Source organism: Schistocerca gregaria, chromosome 8 (genome assembly GCF_023897955.1).
Source record: "Schistocerca gregaria isolate iqSchGreg1 chromosome 8, iqSchGreg1.2, whole genome shotgun sequence".
NCBI lineage: Eukaryota > Metazoa > Arthropoda > Insecta > Orthoptera > Acrididae > Schistocerca > Schistocerca gregaria.
In genome coordinates, this window is record NC_064927.1 from 215,911,473 (window position 1) to 215,932,994 (window position 21,522).

At 40.8% G+C, this 21,522-nt stretch overlaps 1 protein-coding gene across 2 annotated transcripts in view; it reads left to right on the forward strand.

Annotated features, from left to right (window-relative positions):
• Positions 1-21,522, forward strand: part of LOC126284559 (probable basic-leucine zipper transcription factor N) — a 716,161-nt gene that overhangs the window by 606,938 nt on the left and 87,701 nt on the right. For both annotated transcript variants that reach the window (XM_049983561.1, XM_049983562.1), the window contains exons 5-6: positions 11,096-11,284; positions 12,822-12,924. In XM_049983561.1, coding sequence (XP_049839518.1) covers positions 11,096-11,284; positions 12,822-12,924 — 292 coding nt within the window. The remainder of the gene's footprint in view (positions 1-11,095; positions 11,285-12,821; positions 12,925-21,522) is intronic.

Sequence of the window (21,522 nt, forward strand, 5' to 3'; positions counted from 1 at the left end):
AACATAGACAACTTTAATGTATGGTAATATAAAGAGTATCCTCTGTTATTAATTTTACAATGGTTTACAGAGTGTAGATAAATGTGTAAACACTTCTGTAAAAATAAAAGAGTACGACACAGGCCCTTTGATTGTTCAGAGATGTCACTAAACCCGCCCAAAGATGTAAACAACTATACATGACCAGCGCCTGTTAGATGGAGGGGGTTCGCCAGCCGATCAGTTCCAGTCATTCCACTAGTAAGGAGGTACACGGCTCGTGTTGTCTGTAGTTCAGTCATGCCTAGACGGTCAGTACCGCGGTTCGATCGCGTCCGCATTGTTACTTTGTGCCAGAAAGGGCTCTCAACAAAGGAAGTGTCCAGGCGTCTCGGAGTGAACCAAAGCGATGTTGTTCGGACATGGAGGAGATACAGAGAGAAAGGAACTGTCGATGACATACCTCGCTTAGGGCGCCCAAGGGCTACTACTGGAGTGGATGACCGCTACCTACGGATTATGGCTCGGAGGAACCCTGACAGTAACGCCACCATATTGAATAGTGCTTTTGGTGCAGCCACAGGACGTAGTGTTACGACTCAAACTGTGTGCAATAGGCTGCATGATACGCAACTTCATTCCCGACGTCCATGGCGAGGTCCATCTTTGCAACCACGACACCATGCAGCGCAGTATAGATGGGCCCAACAACATGCCGAATGGACCACTCAGGATTGGCATCACATTCTCTTCACCGATGAGTGTAGCATATGCCTTCAACCGTACAATCGTCAGAGACTAGTTTGGAGGCAACCCGGTCAGGCTGAACGCCTTAGACACACTGTCCAGCTAGTGCAGCAAGTTGGAGATTCTCTGCTGTTTGGGGGTGGCAGTTTGTGAGGCCGATGTACGCTGCTGGTGGTCATGGAAGGCGCTGTAACAGCTGTATGATACGTGAATATCATCCTCCGACCGATAGTGCAACCATATCGGTAGCATATTGGGGATGCATTCCTCTTCATGGACGTCAATTCGCGCCCCCACCGTGGACATTTTGTGAACGACTTCCTTCAGAGTAACGACTAGAGTGGCCAGCATGTTCTCCAGACATGAACACAATCGAACATGCCTGGGGTAGATTGGAAAGGGTTGTTTATGGAGGACGTGACCCACCAACCACTCTGAGAGATCTATGACGAATGGCCGTTGAGGAGTGGACTAATCTGTACCAACAGTGCCTGATGAACTAGTGGATAGTATGCCACAACAAGTACAGACATGCATCAGTGCAAGAGGATGTGCTGCTGGATGTTACAGGTACTGGTGTGTACAGCAATCTGGACCACCACCTCTGAAAGTCTCGCTGTATGGTGGTACACAATGCATTGTGTGGTTTTCATGAGCAATAAAAAGGGCGAAATGATGTTTGTGTTGATCTCTATTCCATTTTTCTTTACAGGTACCGGAACTCTGGGAACCGAGGTGATGGAAATCTTTTTTTGACGTGTGTAATTTCAAAAAAATTGTTCAAATGGCTATGAGCACTATGGGACTCAACATCTGTGGTCACCAGTCCCCTAGAACTTAGGACTACTTAAACCTAACTATCCTAAGGACATCACACACATCCATGCCCGAGGCAGGATTCGAACCTGCGACCGTAGCAGTCGCGCGGTTCCGGACTCAGCGCCTAGAACCGCTAGACCACCGCGGCCGGCTATGAATTTCATTAGTAGTGTACTTATTTACATGAATGTTATTTATGTACTTCTTTGAAATTATCGTTTCGTTCCTGTTTCGTCACTGACTCCTTTTAAGTACTTGTTAATATTATTACCTTAGGAGTAAAGTAGAATACTTACCGAAAAGCAGAAGCGTTCGAGTCATTGAGATGCACACACACCAAAGGAAGAAAACTTGCTAGCTTTCAGAGTAATCCTTTTTCGAGCTAGAGTACGAACACACACACACACACACACACTAACGCATACTCACACGTATGCCCCGAAATGGTTAGGTTGTGCATACAATGTGAGCAAGCACGCTCGCGCGTTTGTGTGTGTGTGTGTGTGTGTGTGTGTGTGTGTGTGTGTGGTGTTGTGTTCTGTATGTTTTTTGTACTGTGGCCCGAAAAAGGGTACTTTGAAAGCTGGCAAGTTTTCTTTCCCTACTGTGCTCATCTCGATGACTCAACGCTTTTGCTTTTCGGTGAATGAACTCCTTCATTCGTGAAGTATTTACGTCCTACCAGAACTTTCTTACAATATCAAGTGTTTATTACCTATTTTTCTTTTCTACTCAATTCTGAGCAGAACGTCCAATGTGCAGTGTGGTGTGTGTGTATGGGAAGGCGGACGGGGCACTTTTATCTACTTGTTCCTTGACTCTCACGATTATACGTGAGCCTTTGTACAGGGCCTTCACATATTACCATAAGAAGTGTATACGCCAGTATCTTGATTCTGGAGAAAATCGTTCTTACCATAGTCAACTACATGGATAACACTCTGGTGATGACTGCAATCACAGGTGCCAAGGACGAAGGTGTGGAGCAGTAATAGATAAAAAACAAAGATCAGTATATGTGAAATAACGTTTTGAGGGATCGAAAACCCCACCGTGGTTCAGTTGCCTATTAGAAAGTTGGTACGGAAGAAAAGAAAGCTCTCTCTCATATTTTAGCAGATTAAAAGTCTAGCTGACAAACAGAAGCTAAACGAAGCGCAAATGAGCTTAAGGATAGCAGTACAAGGAGCGTTCAATGAATTTGAAAATAAAATTTTGCCCGTCAGTTTGACTAGAAATCCTAAGAACTCTTGGTCTTCTTCCGAAACTGGTACTCTGCTGAAGGTCGTAGAACGTTTCCTCCTTCCAATCATCACACGAATACCGAATTAGCATGTCTTGAAGTAAGTGATTGCCGAATAGAAAATGCACTAAATTCGCTCAATAGAGGAAAGGCATCTGAAGCTGATGAGATACGTGTGAGATTCTAGAGATTATGCGAAAAAACTTGCTCTTCTTCTGTCAGTAGTTTATCGTAGGTTGTTAGAATAACGAAGGGTACCTAGCGACTGGAAAGCAGGACAGGTAATTCCCGTTTTCAAGTAAGGCCGCAGGACATATCATGTAATAGGCCCATATCGCTGTTTTCAATCTTCTGTAGTATTATCAACATGGATATGCTCACGTCTTATGACGTCTCTCAAGACGAAAATATCCTCTACAGAAATCACCATTTAGGAAAGCATTCTGTACAGTTCGCTACAGTAATCTAGTGAACAGTGCAGTCGTTGTCGTAATGCGGAAACGGGGTGCTTTATCTTACGTCCAAATATCTATATCAACAGGCAGAGCTTCAGGTGAAGTGTATTACAAGAGGTATAGAGGGGAGTGGTAAACATGGAGTATATAGCTTGCAATATTGCCTCTAGCAACTCATGGGCACTTCACATTACAGCAGTCCACTTAAGGTGAAGAAATAGCAACCTTTTCTTCGTGATATAATGGGACTTCTTGGTAACAACAGGTGCATGCATACTTCTCTTTTGTTACACAGTAGAAATACTACCATAAAGCAGTGAAGTTTAGCTGTCTGCAGCAATGCTATTCACACAGAGAAATGCTCTCTTCAATTTCGAAGCATATCTTTGCACAACAATAAGAAAAATTTGAAGTCAGCTGAGTCATCACCACAACGCAAATGATGACTTTTGATGTGAAAGTATTCCATTTGAATCCTGAAAAGGAACAGGACTTTTTCTGCAGCAGCTTGGGTGGCAAGATGCAATGGAGATCATGAAATTTCTTTCTTATTTCTCAATTCATATTGCCAGTCTCATTTGAGGCACCATTCACCTTGAGTCTGCATTTCACAAACATTCAAGCTGTGCAACTGTTACATGAAACGTATACCAATAGATAACATATGAACAATATTTTCATTTGGTCTCCTGTGTGTGTTCTGAAAAATCTTCTACCATGCTGGTGTTTATTTACTGAGTGTTACAGGGGCCTGTGTGTTTTGACAAGACATACCCAAACATGTTGGGAAATGGTGCCATCAGCCAAACAAATCATAAACTACAAAGAAAATTAATCATTTAACAGAAATTTAACAGATTCTTTCTAATACTGATATGGATGACCTCACTCTTTTCATTATTTAGGGTTAATTTCCACTTTGTGCACCACACAGATATCTAGACTAAATTATTTTGGATTGATCTCGATCTTCTGATGACTTTTCTAGACAGCACCATCTGAAAATAATACAAGAGGGATGTGCAGATGGTGTCCTAAATCAGCTACTCAGACACACCATAAAATATTGTTGCTGCAGCTAATAGTTTAGTTAGCAGTCCAGACAACATGTTTTCACCAGCCACACAATAATGCTGGAACAATTGCAGATTTATTCCAAGAAAGTCTATGCTCAGTTGCATGTAAATACCCCTGTCATGCGATATAGTTGGAGGCGGCTTTAACCTACAGCATCAAGATTGTCTACAGATTCATTGGAGGTGGTAGGGACACACCAGTCTTGTGAGGTAGTTCTGTAAACATATTCTATTGAGCAAATAATGTGCAATAGAAATATTTTACACCCTGTTACTACAAACAGGCCAGACCTAGTCGACAGTATGAGCGTAAGACACGGATTAGTGATCAAGATGTTATTAGGGAGGTGATGATTACTAAATTTAACAAATCCATCAACAAGACTAGGAGAGTATTTGTGCTGGAAAGAGCAGAAAGCAGTTATTAGAAACCTACTTAGACACTGAATGGGTATTATTTAGTTCCAATACGATGTATGTAGAACAATAATGGAAAAAGTTTGAACTGATTGTAAATCTGGAGAAGTAGGTGCCTAGTCAGTGGTTTAGGATGGAAAAGACCCACCATGGTTTCACAAGGCTGCAGAACTCTCGGTTTAAAAGAGAAGGCACAAATGACGACAGACAAAAACTGATAAGAGACTCATGTGTCTGTGAAAAGATCTATGTGCGAGGCATACAGCAACTACCACCACCGCCATACCTTAGATCTGAACAAGAATAATAGAAAATTCTGGTCCTACATAAATTTGCTAAGGGTGTGTAAGGTTTCCATCCAGTCACTAGCTGACTACTATGGTGCGGCAGTTAAAGATAGAAAACAAAAGTCACAGTTTTAAATTTCGCATTTAAGAATTTAAGAAATGCTTCACGCAGGAGAATCTTACAAACAAACCATTGTTTGACCATCAAACAGACTGCCGTATGGACAAGATAATAATAGGTAATCCTGGCGTAGAGAAACAACCGCAAGAGTTGAAAACAAAAATGTCGCCAGGTCCGTGTGGAATTCCTATAGAGTTTTACAGAGAATACTCTATGGCTTTATGATATCCTGTGAACCAAAGATGAAGGGTAATCGGCAGATTCCATAGTCCTAGATTTCTGGAAAACTTTTGACATGATGCCACACTGCAGATTGTTAACGAAGGTTGAGCATAAGGAATAGGTTTGAAGATATATGATTCAAATACTTCTTAAGTAACATAACCCAGTAATGTCATCCTCAATGGCGAGTGTTCATCAAAGATAAGAGTATCGGCAAGAACGCCCAAGGGAAGTGTGAGAGGACTGCCGTTTTTTTCTGTACACATAGATAATCTGATGGATAGAATGAGCAACAATCTGCGGCCATCTGTTCATGAAGCTGAGGTGTATGGGAAGGTGTCATCATTGAGTGACCGTAGGAGGATACAGGATGTCTTGGGACAAAATTTCTACTTGGTGAAGTGAGTGGCAGCTTGCTCTAACCGCAGCAAAAGTATTGTGCAGTGAACGGTAGCTTGCAGTAAACACAGAAAAATGTAAATTAATGCACATGAGTAAGTAAAAGATCCTGTAATGTTCGAATACAGTATTAGTAATGTGTCAGTTAAGTATCTAAGCAAACCGTTGCAAAGCGGTATGAAATGGAGCAAGCCCGTAAGGTCAGTAGTAGGGAAGGCAAATGATTCAGTATGGTTTATTGGGAGAATGTTAGGAAGGAAGTAAGCTTATGTATAAAATTGGCAGCATGTAGAACACTTGTTTGACACACTCTTCAGTATCACTCAATTGTTTGGGATCCCCACCAGTTCGGATTAATGAAAGACGTGGAGGCAATTGAGAGGTGTGCTGCTAGATTTGTTACCAGTAGGTTCGGTTCATGTGTGAGTATTACGGAGATACTTTGTGAAATAAAATGGGAATAGCTGGACTGAAGACGAAGCTCATTTAGAGAAACACTATTGAGAAAGTGCACAAAACCGACATCTGCAGCTGACTGCAGAATGATTCTGCTTCCACCAATGTTCATTCTGCGAAAGGATCTTGAAGACATGATTAAACAAATGGCTCATATGGAGACATACAGACGGTTGTTTTTCTCTTGCTCTATTTGCTAGTGGAACACAAATGGTATGAGTTGCAGTGGTACAAAATATCCTCTGCTACGCACTATATGGAGCCTTGGGGAGTAGCTGTAGACGCAGATATACTTCAATTTTTTTGCAAATTCAACTGGTTCGTCCCTAAAACAGATGGTAGGTCATTAATCAGACGAATGTCTACTCTTTCATCTGAATTTAGAACACAGCCAGTGAACACAAGCAGGAAGTGCTTCTCCATGTAAGAAATGGCCAAGTGTCATAGACAATGCCCTATTCTTAGTTTTTGTGTGGAGGACGTTTACGGGAGGTGAATTAAGGTCACTGACATGCCTGCAATCACACTTCACCGATTAACGACACAAGAATCTACTGTATGATCATATGCATCTGGGTCAAGCATCACACTACTAATGCTGTATTCGAACATTAATGGTGTGTCTTTCCTCATCTGAATTAACTTACATTTCTCTACATTCAGAGCCAGCTGACATTCATCACAATAACTAGAAATTTTGTCTATGTCATCCTGTATCCTCCTACAGTCACTCAAGAACAATGACTTCCTTACATCACAACAACATCATCAACAAACAACTGTAGATTGCTGCACATCCCGTCCACCAGATTATTTATGTATATAGAAAATAGCAGTGGTAGTATCACACTTCCCTGAGTCTCTCCTGGTGATGCCCTTTACTCTGATTAACACTAGCCATTGAGGACAACGTACTGGGTTCTGTAGTATTGACAATGGTCAGGAAAGTGTTCCAATGGAGATACACTCATGGAGGCAGAGATAACAGGTCTTTGACATTGTAGGTTTTGTTATGTCTTCCTTTGCATGCTACGTGTTTCTTTATTTGATGCTGTTCATGAATTGAGAATTCAGAGATTAATTTATTCTACATCTAACATCAAATATAATACATAACTTTGTTGCTGTATTAGCGGCATCAGTTGCTAACAGTAGTTTTGAATGTTGAAACATACAGATACAAAAGATTTAAAAATCTGTCACTCTTCAGAAGATGTTGAGTCCTGGCAACTCTGAAAGTCTGTAAACGTTATTCAGCTGGCAAACACACAAAATGGGCTCAGTACATGAATGTTCGAACATAAGTGCACCCGCCCCTGGCACTCCGGAGAGGGGTACTTGTATCTTACTGGCAGTGGCGTAATCATTTGTGGCAGCGTCCTCCTGCCACGATGGCAGTTGTAGGAAACGTGACGGCGGTGGGGCGCATATTTGAAAGTGCACCTGACCGGGTAAGTGCCGATATCGCAGGTTTGAACACTTAAAAGCAGCCGCACGTAGTGACTGCTTGGTTTGAGGCGCCATGTCACGGATTGCGCTGCCCCTCCTGTCGGAGGTTCGAGTCCTACCTTGGGAATATGTGTGTGTGTGTGTGTGTGTGTGTGTGTGTGTGTGTGTGTGTTGTTCTTAGCATAAGATAAGTTATTTTAAGCAGTGTGTAGGTCTCGGGACCAATGACCTGAGCAGTTTGGTCCATTAGCATTTCACACACATTTGAACTTAAAAGCACATGTAAGAACACACCAGGCAGGTGGGAATGTTCTGTTTGTACCAGTGTTGTAGCCACACACTCAACAGAATAGTGAGTTAGCGAGATGTAGCACCATGATGTGGTAACCAAAATACCCGTCGTTCCATCAAAAGCACATCTTTCAGTTGGAGAGGCAGGGTCAACTGCAGGAAGTGCAGACATTCCTCGCCTGTGAGATGTTGTGGAAATATGACTACTCATATGAGGCGGTCGTCAATAATACCCGCCAAACACTGATACTGACCACGTGCTTATGGTTCGCTGCCACTGTATCATGGGGATTCTCTGTAGGCCAAAAGTGGGTTTTGTGCAGGTTGACGATACTGCCCTTGTAAAGGTAGCTTCATCTGTGATTAGGATGAATGACAAATCCCAGCATCGTGGTGATCTGTGCAATCAAGCAGCAACAAAATCTTTGCCGCGGAGGTATGCCCTTCGTTAATAAGGCCTACACATGTTGTAAATGATACAAATAGTGGCATTTGTCGTGGAGGATGTTCCAAGAAAAAACTGCAGTCAGCTGACTTTTGGCACCTATTGCTTGAGTCATTAAAATAGCAATCACAAAATAATTTTAATTGAAGTATAGGAACAAGTTTCACCCCACAATGCCCACCTTCACTAGGTAATTGTTTCTTTCATTGTGTTGATGCTCCATAAGTGCAGTCAAAAATATGTGTCATATACCAGTGTGCTCTGGAGGATTATCTTTGTAGTCCTGAACTGGCTCCATGTAAAGTTTGCTCATTTCCACAAAGAGAGACGTACCTGAAAGATGGGCTCCTACAAGTGTCACAGTGAATGAGTCATACTCCAAGAATAAGGAGGGGAGTGGAGGTTTTGATTACTGACTTCGAAATGATGAGATACGATTAGTACTGTGGAAATTAAATTCAAATAAGCTGGACTGTATTGCAAGTTTCTTAGTACCCTTTGTATTATGAAAATAACACAAACCTCAGTTGTGAACTATAAAATGTAGTTCTTATTCTTATCAAATCATACATATCCTATATCAGTATTGATAATGATGATAATGTGTTCTGCCCATAAGACAGGTCTGTCACTGCAAGATCAACATTCTTCAGACCTTGTAGTTTCTGCCATCCTATTTGTAGCTGCATTTGACACATTTATCTTGATGTCATCAATTAGCTGTTATCTTCTCCTTCCACTGGTCCTCTTCCCAGTGACTATCCCTTCCAGTGCATATTTCCACATTCATCCTGTGTAACACAACCTCATTCCGTATTTTATCAGCCGGCCGGAGTGGCCAAGCGGTTCTAGGCGTTACAGTCGAACCACACGACCGCTCCGATCGCAGTTTCGAATCCTGCCTTGGGCATGGATGTGTGTGATGTCCTTAGATTAGTTGGGTTTAAGTGGTTCTAAGTTCTAGGGGACTGATGACCTCAGAAGTTAAGTCCTGTAGTGCTCAGAGCCATTTGAACCATTTGAACCTTATTTTATCTGTCCACTTCACACCTTCCATTCTTTTCGAAATCCACTTCTTGTAAGCCTCTTAAGCATTTCTTCTGTCTGCCTCACAGTGTCCATGTTTTGCCACCATCCACAGCATCAAATCAATACAAAACACTTCACTGATCTTTCACGTAATTGCCTGTTCAGTATACCACAGAAAATAACCATCCTTCTGTAAAACACATCTTTGGCAATGGCTGTTCTTTTTCTGTTTCTTGAGTACATGTCATATTTCATGTTATTTTGCATCCTAGGTAACGGAAGTAATCAATTATTTAATAAACTTTTCTCTTCCTCATTAGTCTTGTCAAAACCATTGCCTTAGTCTTCCTCAAATTTACCTTCATTCTGTATTCCTTGCAACTGGTTTTCATCTCCTTTAATATACTTTAAATGCCTTCATTTTCACTTATTAATACTATGTCTCATTGGAAAATCGTATACAACTGATTATTCTTCTTCCTATTGTCATGCTACTTTTTTTGGAAGCAGTTTTCAAGTAAATGGATGTTAAACAGACTATGTATCCATATTAATTTTACAAATGTATTGTTTCGTCACAGTATGTACAGATAAAATTCTCTTGAGCTTCCAGTCACATCAAGTGATTTAAAATCCACGAGTTGTCAGACAAGTTCTCTTCAGCCATTGTCGACTGGTGACTGTGTTTTGGTTTGCTGCTACCATCCTTATAAAGCCATGCTACCTTCTGTGACGTCACTAATATTTGCTCCATTGCCATATAAGGTAATGTTTTCTTGGCATGCCCTGCGTGTCTTCTTCAACTTTCTGATGGCCATGCCCTGCGCACCTTCTTCAACTTTCTGTTGGCCAGTCCCAAGCCATGCTTAACTGCAGACCACCATCTTTATTGAGAGTGTTGTCACAAGTTTTTCTCTCAATCATTTCTTTTACTACCCTATCCCAGAAACTATTAGTCCATGTAATAACAGATGTCTTGTCAATGTTGTTGAAGACAACACAGTGTCTGTTTTCTAGAGCATGCTCTGCTGCCATTGATTTCTCAGGGTACCAAAGGAAAAAAGCATCTATCATGTTCTCCACAGCATTATTCAATAGTATGCACAGCCTACACCCACCCAGGAATGTGTAGAATACCATGTGAGTGTGGACAGTTTTATGTCAGACAGTCTGCATCTTACTGAACAGCACTGTGTAAAACACATTCCGCCTTCAGTACCTTGAAAAACCAGTTGTAGCAGAGCACTAGAAAACAGACATAGTATTCTCATCAACAAGATGTGTGTTATTACATGGATTAATAGTTTCTGGGGTAGCATAATGAAAGAAGTAATTGAGATAAAAATTTACGAAAAAACCCTCAACAAAGATGGCAGCCTGGAGCTAACCACAGCTTGTGACCTGGGCATCAGATTGAAATGGGTGGTCAATGAAAATATTGTCTCATATGGTGCTGGAGTGTGCACCAGCGATGTTGCAGACAGCAGTGTTGCTGTATAAAATAAGGATGGTAGAAGGAACCAAAAGACATTTAGCTGAAAGGTCAAGTGTTTGAAACCACTTGGTGCGGCTGGAAGCTACAAAGAATTTTATCAGTGTTAATTGTATTATAAACAGTTTCTGCAGCCTGCAGTGTAGATGCTTGGACTCTTGGTTGCAGCTCGAGTGTCCAGACGAGCTGCGGAAATCTGTGCGGGAACAGGTGGAGCAGGGTCTGCTCAGTGGCTACACAGAGCAGTTCCTCGACTTTGAGACCATCACACCATACCCTGTGGGCATTGTGGGCATGCCGGACTACAATTTCTTTCCAGAATTTAGTGGCCATATGTGGTACAACCAGATGCAACAGGTATGTAGATGCACTCATTATTATTGAAGAGTAAGAATTATTGAGATTATTTGGAGGACATACTGTAACATAGCTATTCTCCTGGTACACAAGATATACGAGAGAGGTAAAATATCCTCTACCTTCAGCCTACGTGATCATTATTGTGGACCATCTGCATCCCTTCATACTTACTTGATGTCTTCCCCATCAATGATGGCATCTTCCAGCAGGATGATTGTTCATGTCACAAGCCAAAAATTGTACTGCAGTGGTCTGAGGAGCATGATTATGAACTCGTGTTGATGCCTTTGCCATCAAATTTACCTAATCTGAACCCTGTGGAACACATACGGGGTGCTGTCAGGTGACAGCTCCGTGCCTACAAACCACTGGCTTGTTATTTATGGGAGTTGCATGACCTCTACATAGACACATTGATGCCATATACCAAGAATCACTACCAATGGCTTCTTGTAACCATTCCCCACAGAATCACTGCCATTTTGCATTCCAACAGTGGACCAGCATGCTGTCACAAGGAGTGATCAAAAAGTAATTGGAATCTTCGTTTTTATTAAAGAATGTTTATTTATTCGTAAACATCAACTTGTCCTCTTCAAAGTAATCCCCTCTCAAATATAATATATTTGTGCCATTGCTTTTTCCAACCTTGGTAGCATTTCTGGAACTCAGTTTTCATTATGGTGTTCAGCTCCTTGAGTGACTCTGTTTTTATCTCACCAATGACCACCAAATGACATCATTACATGGTTCCCTTCAGCCTCATGAGTAGAAAGAAGTCATAAGGGCCATGTCTGGCAAACAGGATGGCTGAGGCAACATAATGGTTTTGTTTTTTGCCAAAAAATGTCGTACAAGCATTGAGATGTCAGCGGGAACATTATTTTGATGCAATTTCTACAAGTGGTTTTGTCGCAGTTCTGTTAGTGTTCTTCAGATTGCTTCATCCACATAGCACATAGCTGCCAGATAGTATTCCTTATTGACCATACAACCATAAAGCAGGAACTCATGACACACTATCCCATTGTGTTCAAAGAAAACACTGATATGAACCGTCATATGGGCAACCACTCACTTTTAGCTGATAAATACACGGTGCACAGAAACACCACAGAAAACATTATTCGCTCATGCTTTTGAGCTCTTGATTTTTCTCCAGTAAAAAGTACACATATTCACACACACAACTACACAGACACTCAAATGCAAACTCCCGCAGTCGTGGCAAAACTCACATAGTATGTATTATACTCATTTGCCAAAACATTGTTCCAGATGCATGCAAATTTATGTTGATAACTTGGAAAGAGCGTAATCTGAATCTCAAAATGTTTACCTTCATTTCAAAATTACTTTTCCACTTGTGAGGGGTCCATTGAAGACAGTTATGTTCATTGGACTGTAAAGCATTGTATCTATTACCTCATTTTTAAGTAGCATTTATTCTTTTCAGTGAGTGATAGTATCCTATGTATGGATGAGGAAGTGCTAAATAATGTATAATAATAATTTTCAACTTTTTTGTCAACAGGGATCTCAACATGGAGGAGCAAACTATTTGAGGCAATCAGATGACAAACTCCAGCCATTTGGGGCCTGGAATGTGTGTGGTAATGACAGCCGAGGCCACCAAGGTGGGTACAGCATTTACATAACGCAGCAAGGATGTTTTGAATAACAAGTGATACTAGTTAAAGATACATGTTCATCCAATTACAAAATCTTTGTATGATTCTTTGCCAACTGAGTGATCTCTAGTGATGAGATACTAGACTTACAACTGGAAAGAAATGTGTCCTATTGTAAGGTCAGCTTTCACTGCAGAAATTTTTCATTTCTGTTTATTCTTCTTTCTTCAACTTAACCAAGGGTCATTGTATCCCATTTTCTTCTCAGAATTGACCAAATTCACCAGGTCTAATAACTGAATATCATAATCAGTTCTAACTGAAAGATAAACAGGCATTAATGTCTCCAACTTCTTTTTGTTCATTGTCAGTTGCTTTCCATTAAATGTGTTTGCAGTGCATGTTGCTGCCTTACAAACTCACAGCCCTCCAGAAACACAGCTGTCTTTATTGATAATTGATGCTGTAGAATGTGTGTCCATTCCTCAAAAGTTAAGCCAAGCATTGATATTATGTCAGATAAGTCAACTGATGCCTGTAACTAGTCTCAGCCAAAACAGCAGTGAATGAAGTACTGAAATCTATCCAATATATTAATTAATTATAGAAGATTAACCATCAGTGACTGCTTCAGAATGGCATAACACATTATGGAAAGTCACTGGTGAGTACTCGCTGAATGCCATCTTCCTGCTGTTTCAGAGCATTTGATTTGCTGTGATAAACCTTTTGATTAGCCTTAGCCTAACATGACTGAATGAGGAAACTACATTAGAATTATGTGCTGCCCATTCATGAGAACTGTGATGAACTGTCCATTATTGTTGAAAATGCTTACCAAGCAAGCAACAGGCATCAACAAATATTATATGATAAGTCTTTTTTAATAGTTTCATTGGCTTCTCTTTGTGTTGTACATAGTCTTCCTCACTTGAATATTGACAGTTGTTTTTATTTTGCACTGAAGTAGATTCTGCTGTTTTGTTAGTTCAATGTTCTGTAAATCTTACTTGTAACCTCTCACTGTGATATGAAATGATTCAGTTCTACAATTATTGTATATCTTCTCAGCAGTGTGTAGCAGAAGTATTCATTAAGTAGATATAATTTCAATTTGTGTTTTAAGCTACTTTTATTATCCATTCAAGTTTTATGTACTTAACTAAGTGAGTGGTCAAGGATTTTTATGGCTGAATACCCCACTCCTTTCGGTGCCATACTAAGGGTGAATGATGGATTGTGTAAATCATTTCTACTTCTAATACGATATTTATGAAAGTACTGTTGCTTCCTGACAACATGCTTCATAAATGCACTATGAGATTGTTGTCAGTATATCCAACTGTTTAACGAACTGTCTACTTTACATTTCCATCTTCAAAATCTAATATTATCCATAATGCAAAAGTTGCAGAGGCAAGGTGTTAAAGTCTGCAGAATGTGACTTCCAGTTCATGTTCTATTCAGTGTAAACACCTACAAATTAAGAATATTTTGTTTCATTTATTGATTTATCCTTGTGCATTAGTTCTAACGGTATGGTCAAGACTTATGCAGTACTGTTTATTTGTACAGAACAGCAGGTATCGTCTTTTATTTAAATCCAGCAATAGCCCATTTGAAGATAACCAGTTACTAATTCTCAAAAAATGCTATTTACATTTTAAAGTGTTGAAGTTACTAAATTGGGCTTAATTATAATACATGCATTGCCAATGGAAGATCATTTATATACAGGGTGATTATAATTAAAGTTAAACTTTCAAACTACTGAAAAAATAACACCACTGGTCAGAATGACATCAAATTGCAATGGAATATTATTTGCAATGGAATATTATTGGAGAAGGGGAAAAACTTATGGCAGAAGAAAAAAATAGTGTGAAAACTGATCAGTAGAAGTCAGAATACATAAATGAAAACACCTGTCATGCGCACGACACATTGAAGTTAATATAAACATGCTGGGTACACAGAATTTTCCTCTTTTCACATCTGCTATGTTTGCCATGGCTGTCTGCAGAATCGTGCTCTGTTTGTAAAGCTGTATTACAAGAATGATGAGTGCACACATGTTGCTCTGCAGAAGTTCTGGACACTGAAGGGTTTGGAAAAAGGCATTTAATAGCAGTCGACTACAAATGAGAAATGAATCACATAACAATGTGTAAGGTGTACTTTTGATGTTAAAACAAACTCTACTACTCAGTGTGCATGGTTGTACAGTTGTGATACTGTTAGTTACGTAAGCCCATGCACCACGCAAGGTCATATCACATCGGATGAGAAAAATCAATTTTTAATTGTCCTGAGGCAAAAAAACTGCATAAAAAGCATCAATCACATCAGTTTTTAATTGTCCTGAGGCCAAAAACTGCATAAAAAGAATCAGTCAGAATCAAATCAGAATATTAATTCCCATGACTGGTGCGAAACATTTTTAATATGTTGTGCACTGTTTTCTGCAACAAGTTGAAATTGAGAAACAGCATGTTCCACAGCTGATTGAAGTGTTTCTGGGGTTATGTACAGAATGTGTTGTGCAGTGTGTGCCTTCAGTGCAGCTAAGTTTGCAATTGGGACACTGAACACAACATCTTTCAGATAGCCCCACAGCCAGAAGTCACACCGATTAAGATCAGGTGATCGGGATGGCCAGGCTGTAGAGAAAAGACATCTGATAATTCTAGCATTTCCGAAATGGTGCTTCAGCAGCTGCTTAACTGGATTTTCAATGCGAGGTGTGCCATCTTGCATAAAAATGATACCATCCACACATCCATGCTCTAGGAGAGCTAGAATGATGTGGTTGCACAAAAGGCACTCATAGCAATGGAAGCACCTGTCTCTTCGAAAAAATATGGCCCTGTGATAAATGATGTTGTAAACCCACAGCACACGGTGACCTTTTCAGGTTGAAGTGGTACTGGTTGATTTATGTGTGGATTTTCTGTCACCCATATTTGGCAATTCTGTATATTGACATATGCTATCAGATAGAACTGGGCTTTGTTTGTCCACAAAATATTCCATGGCCAATCATTGTCCACTTCCATGCAAGCAAGAAATTCTAAAGCTCTCTTTCTGGCAGGTCAACAGGAAGCAACTCGTGCACATGGGTAATTTTGATTGGATGGCAAAGAAGGATGTTTCGTAGGATTTTACGTCCTTTGCTCACGAGTATGCCAGTTTTCATGCAATTCTCCATGCACTATGCATTTGCACACCACCACTTGTCTCCTCCTGCATTGCTGTGCCCACTGCCTCCACTGACATCGAATCAATTTGTTTCCGCTCTCTGCCAGGGTGCACATCAAAATAACCCATCTTTTTGAATTTCTGAATCATTTTCTGCAAACCCATGGCAGACATCGGACCAATGCCTTTTTTCAAACCCTTCAGCATCCGTAACTTCTGCAGAGTGACATGTGCCCAGTCATCATTCTTGTAATACAGCTTTACAAACAGAGTGTGATGTTGCATTAATACAGTCATGGCAAACATCACAGATGTGAAAGGAGGAAAATTCTGTGTATATCAACTTCAATGGGTCGTGAGCATGACAGGTGTTGTCATCTGTGTATTCTGACCTCTATTGATCAATTTTCACACTATGTTTTTTCTTCTACCATATCTTTTCCCCCTTCTCTGATAATATTCCATTACAATTTGACTTTGTTCTAACCAGTGGTGTCATTTCTACAGCATTTTGAAAGTTTAACTTTAATTATAATAACCCTGTATATTTGATGATTTCAGTTATGATGGGCCAAGTTCCTTGATGTTATAATGTACTACTCTCACTTCTTTGGCTGCTACTATGGGGTGAAATATTAACGTTTGTCACTCCAACACTGCTTGCCGCCCCCTCCCTCCTCCCACCTTTTAAAGCCCTATACCCCGTAAATGTTAAGGTACTGATGCTTGACTTGATATCTGGCCTACCTAACAATGCCCTGCAGAAGTTCTGGCAGTGAGTGATACTGTCACCATGAAATACTCCACATTACGTAGTGCTGTTGGATCATCTTGTGTCAGTGTAGAATTCATGGATCGGTGTTGTGCCAATTCCTTCATGTCTAGATATGTTGGCTTTAACCAGTCACTAGAGATTGTTTTGTGTCTACTGTTCCGGTCATTTCGTAGGTATTCGTATAACTCAAAAGTACATTGTATGGTCCTGCATACATTTGGTGTAATGGCAGGTGCACTGTATCATCTTGGAGCCAGATTTGTGATGCAGTACATGGGTCCTTGTGAATGAAAATCTGTGTTTCACTGTATCTGACAGGTGGGCTCACCCACAAAATCTCATGTATATGCCGAGCTGCCCTGTGAACTCCATTACTTCTGGTGAACTTTTCAGGCTCATGAACTCCGCTGCCACCCTCAACCATTCTCCATAGACCATTTGGGCTGGTGAACATTTAAAATTGTCCTTGATCTCTGCGCACAGGTCCAGCAATAGTAGCAGAAGTGCCCCCCTCAATATAGGTGAAGAATAAATCAGTGCAGCCTTAAGGTACGATGCAGCCTTTTCACTGTTCCATTACCCTTAAAACGTCAGCTGGCAGTGTGCAGACGGTTGCAACTTCATAGCTGTAGGATTTCTGCATAAAACTGGGATTCAAATTGTCATCTGCAATCTATAGTAATTGGGTGAGGAATACCAAATCTTGAAAACCATACACTCACTAATGCCTTAGCCACCATCTCTGCTGAGATTTCTGGTACAAGTATAGCTTCTGGCCATCTGCAAGTGTAGCCAGATAACAGTGTCCATCTGAATATAATAATTGTCCCATGATGTCCACATTTATGTAGCAAAATCAGACTGCAGGTGATGGGAACTGCGTAACTGTTGTAAAAGCCTGTTGACTAACTTTGCTGCTTTCACACTCAAGGTAAGGCAAGAACATGCCCAAGTTCTGCAGTCTTTCTGCCCTCCAGGCCACACCACTTAGCTTCCACTAATTTTGTCATAGCATGCATGCTAAATTATATAGAGCTTGGAAAACCCTATATCCAAATTGTGCAGTACTGTAAGGTCATTGTACTCCTCACTATGTGTCACATTAATTGCTCATTTCACCACATAGGGCAGGAATGCGGTTTAGCTGTAATGTTGCATGTTCATTTGTTAGCAAATCATTTATTACTGTATTATCTCACTGCTTTACCACTATCTCCATCCATGGAAATACTTGTAGACTGGCACAATTCTATGACAAAGAATCCATAACAATGTTGTCCTTGCTGGAAATGTGCGACTCATTGGTTGTATACGGTGCTATATGCTATGCCTATCTGCACTGTTGCAGTGAGCTGTGATTTGTGGTACGTTGGAAGAGTGACATTAGCCGTTGCTGATCCGTAAAGATCGTGAAATGTCTATGGTCTACCAATGATTGAAAGTGTTTAATGGCTGCAAAGATTGCCAATGATTTCCAATGAATGGTGCTCCATTTCCTTCATCATGGCATGAGGCTGCGTCAAGTAAAAGTGGGTGGTTACCATCTGATAACCACCTTTTATTGCAGTGTTGCTCCTATAGCATTTTTACTTACATCTACCATGGTGGCCAGTGGAGTGTTAATTCGTAGATCAGCCAATTGTCCTGCTTGCGCCTAACATAACTTGATTGTGAGGAATGCAGGTTTTCTTACCGGCATCCAAGGTATTTTTTCACTACCAGCCAGGTGTTTGCCCACAAGTGATGCAGTGAGTGGTTCTTACTGCCTTGCCAGCCCCAGAAGATGTCAGTAGAAGTTTACCATACCTAAATGTCTGTGTAATTCCTTGTAAGTTGTCAGTATTGTCATAATCTGTACTGCCTTGACCCATCCCAGCAGTGAGGCCAGCCTGGCCAGAGAGACGACATATCCTGGATTAACTATCATGCCAAATTCTTGCAGTTGTTGGTGAAAATACGAGAATATCTTCCATGTAACATTAAAAAAATAGCTGACCCTGTGATATCTCATGCACAAAACATTGTCACATCTCTGCAGTATTCCTCAACCCAAAGGGCATAGATTTGTACTGAAAAAGCCCAAAATGTGTTGTTAACATGGTTTTCTGGTAATTTGCGTGTAGGCTTTTTCACAATCAACAATACAAAACAGTTGAGCTTGGGTGATAGCATTGTTAAAGGGTGTTATGTTTGGCATTGAGTAACGATCACATATTGCTCAAGTATTGAGTGCTGTATAATCTCCAAATAATCACCATGATCCATCTTTCTTTCTCACTATGTGTAAGAGAGATGCCCACAGCTATCCAATATGTCTACAACACCTGATTTCAGGAACTCTTCAAACCCGAGATGCACCGACAAGAGCTTGTGCGGTTACAGTCTCCTTGGATGAGCTGCAGCGATCTGGACCATCATTGTGCAGTTGTGATGCCTCATAGAGTGTCTGCATCTCCCATTGGTAGTTAATTTATGGCAGCAATGGGAACTCTTGTATTATTCGGCCAAAGTGCTCATCCTCGTGTGCTGTGGTATCCATACCTCACAACTGAGAAGCCTTCAATTTCTCATACATCCTATTGTGGAATGTGAGCAATTGATTTTTCCCCTGTTGAGCTGGCAGTTATTCATCTGCCAGGACAGATGACACATTCATCAGAAATGTTATTGAATGTAATTAACAATCTGTTGGCTACATCTGGCAATAAGTGAAAATGTGACAAAAAATTAGCACCAAATATGAGGTTGGTGGCGTTTGCAACTATGAATGTGAACACGGGCTCGAATGAAATACCTAAATTAACTGTTCATGTCCATTCTCCAGGTTTCAATGGCCGACATGTTTGCTGCTGTGAGTCTGTTGCAGCAGCATGATAGGCCTGACATTTGCTGTTTTGAATAGATGCTAACCCTAGAGTCAGAATCCACCAAAAAATTCTTGCTAGAAATGCAGTCATGTACAAATAACCTCTGTGATTGTGCCCTACTGTCAGCATTGCATATGCCAGCTGTCTTTGCACATTCTTCTGTGGAAATGTAAGCTGTTGGTGATGGACATCAGTGTCCTTTAACGTCTGCTGATGCGGGTAACAGCAGGATGTAGTGGAGTGCTGTTCGGCTTCCCCAACACACCTGTGATACCAGCACCACTGATTCATATCTGTCTCACATGTGTATCAGTCATTTTTCTTGCCCATGGTGTACTTCTCTAGAGTACACTCCGATAATCTTAGATTCATGCATGCTTTTTGTTCCTCCAACCGTTCTACACTTCGTTCTTGCATCAGCTCTGTAGAGTGTCTGCATAACTTGTTGATGATTTGTGCCACTTCTGTGCCTCTTCCTTGATCATTATAACTCTTGTTTCCAATGGTGGCTCGTAGGGGAACTCCCGACATGATATTCTATGGCATTTACCTTCTCCGCTACCTCCCACAGTGATAAACCTTTATACTCAGCTATTTCTGTGTGAGTGTTCACAGGGAAATTTCGTTGCCACAGCATGCGTACTGAAACAAATCTGGTTCTGCCAATGCAAGTAAAGCCCAAATAACTTGAGATGGAGATAAGTTACCCATCAGTTCATCGTTAAAAGCGCACTGTAATCTGTGTTCCAGCGACAGGATATATCGCTGTGTAAATGCCTCTTTTGATGTGATCTAGAAACGTTGTGGTCGGGCATCTTTTATTTTCTCTGTCACAGCATCATCTAAATGTGCCACCATGATGATGTAGTGACTCTCCACCTTCAGGAAGACCTTTGAGGTCCAATGAGAATTGGCAAATGTTGTGATGGATCATTAAAATCCTATCCTCATGCGACATTTGCATGCAATGGGGAAGGTTCAAAAATCGAGAATATGGGTACTATATGCTTTAAGCTAAATCACATAAATCAGCGAGTGGCCACGTGTGCTTCTCTGCTTGCTCGTCACCAACTGGCTTATGAATAACACTAACCATTCCTATCTTTTATCGTTACTGATGAAGAGAAATGGTGGCTATATTCTAGCATAAGGAAAGGAAAGGAATGGTTGATTCCAAACAAAGTAGCAACTCCCCACACAAAGACCTGCATGCATCCACAAAAGGCAATGTTACGCAATTGGTGGAACAGCAACAGCGTGGTGTACTGCAAATTGCTCCCCTGAGGTGTAAGGATCAGTGCTGGCATTCATTATCAGCAAATGAGGTGTCTTACAGACACAGTTCAAGAACAATGACAAGGAAAATTGCGTGATGTTCCTCCACAATAATGCCCATCCACATTCGGCTAGATTGACAAGAAACACTGTACAGGAGTTGTGTAGGGAAGTTGTTTCACACCCACTTTATTCACCGGATCGTGTGCCCTTAGATATTGGAACAGCTTTCATGAAACTTCCTTTCCAGATGAAAATCTTCTCCGAACACGACTCAACAAGTTCTTTGCCTCAACACCACATGATTTCTACATTCATTGAATCAAAAAGTTACCCTAATGTTGGTAGACTGTTGCAAACAGTCAAGGAGAATATATTATTTATGACAGAAGTCTCTGTTACATGGAAACTGTTGTGGAGATTTTTAATGCATCACTCTGCATCCTTTTAGTTAAGAGCCATATGTCTAATATCTTATGTTTGAGCCTC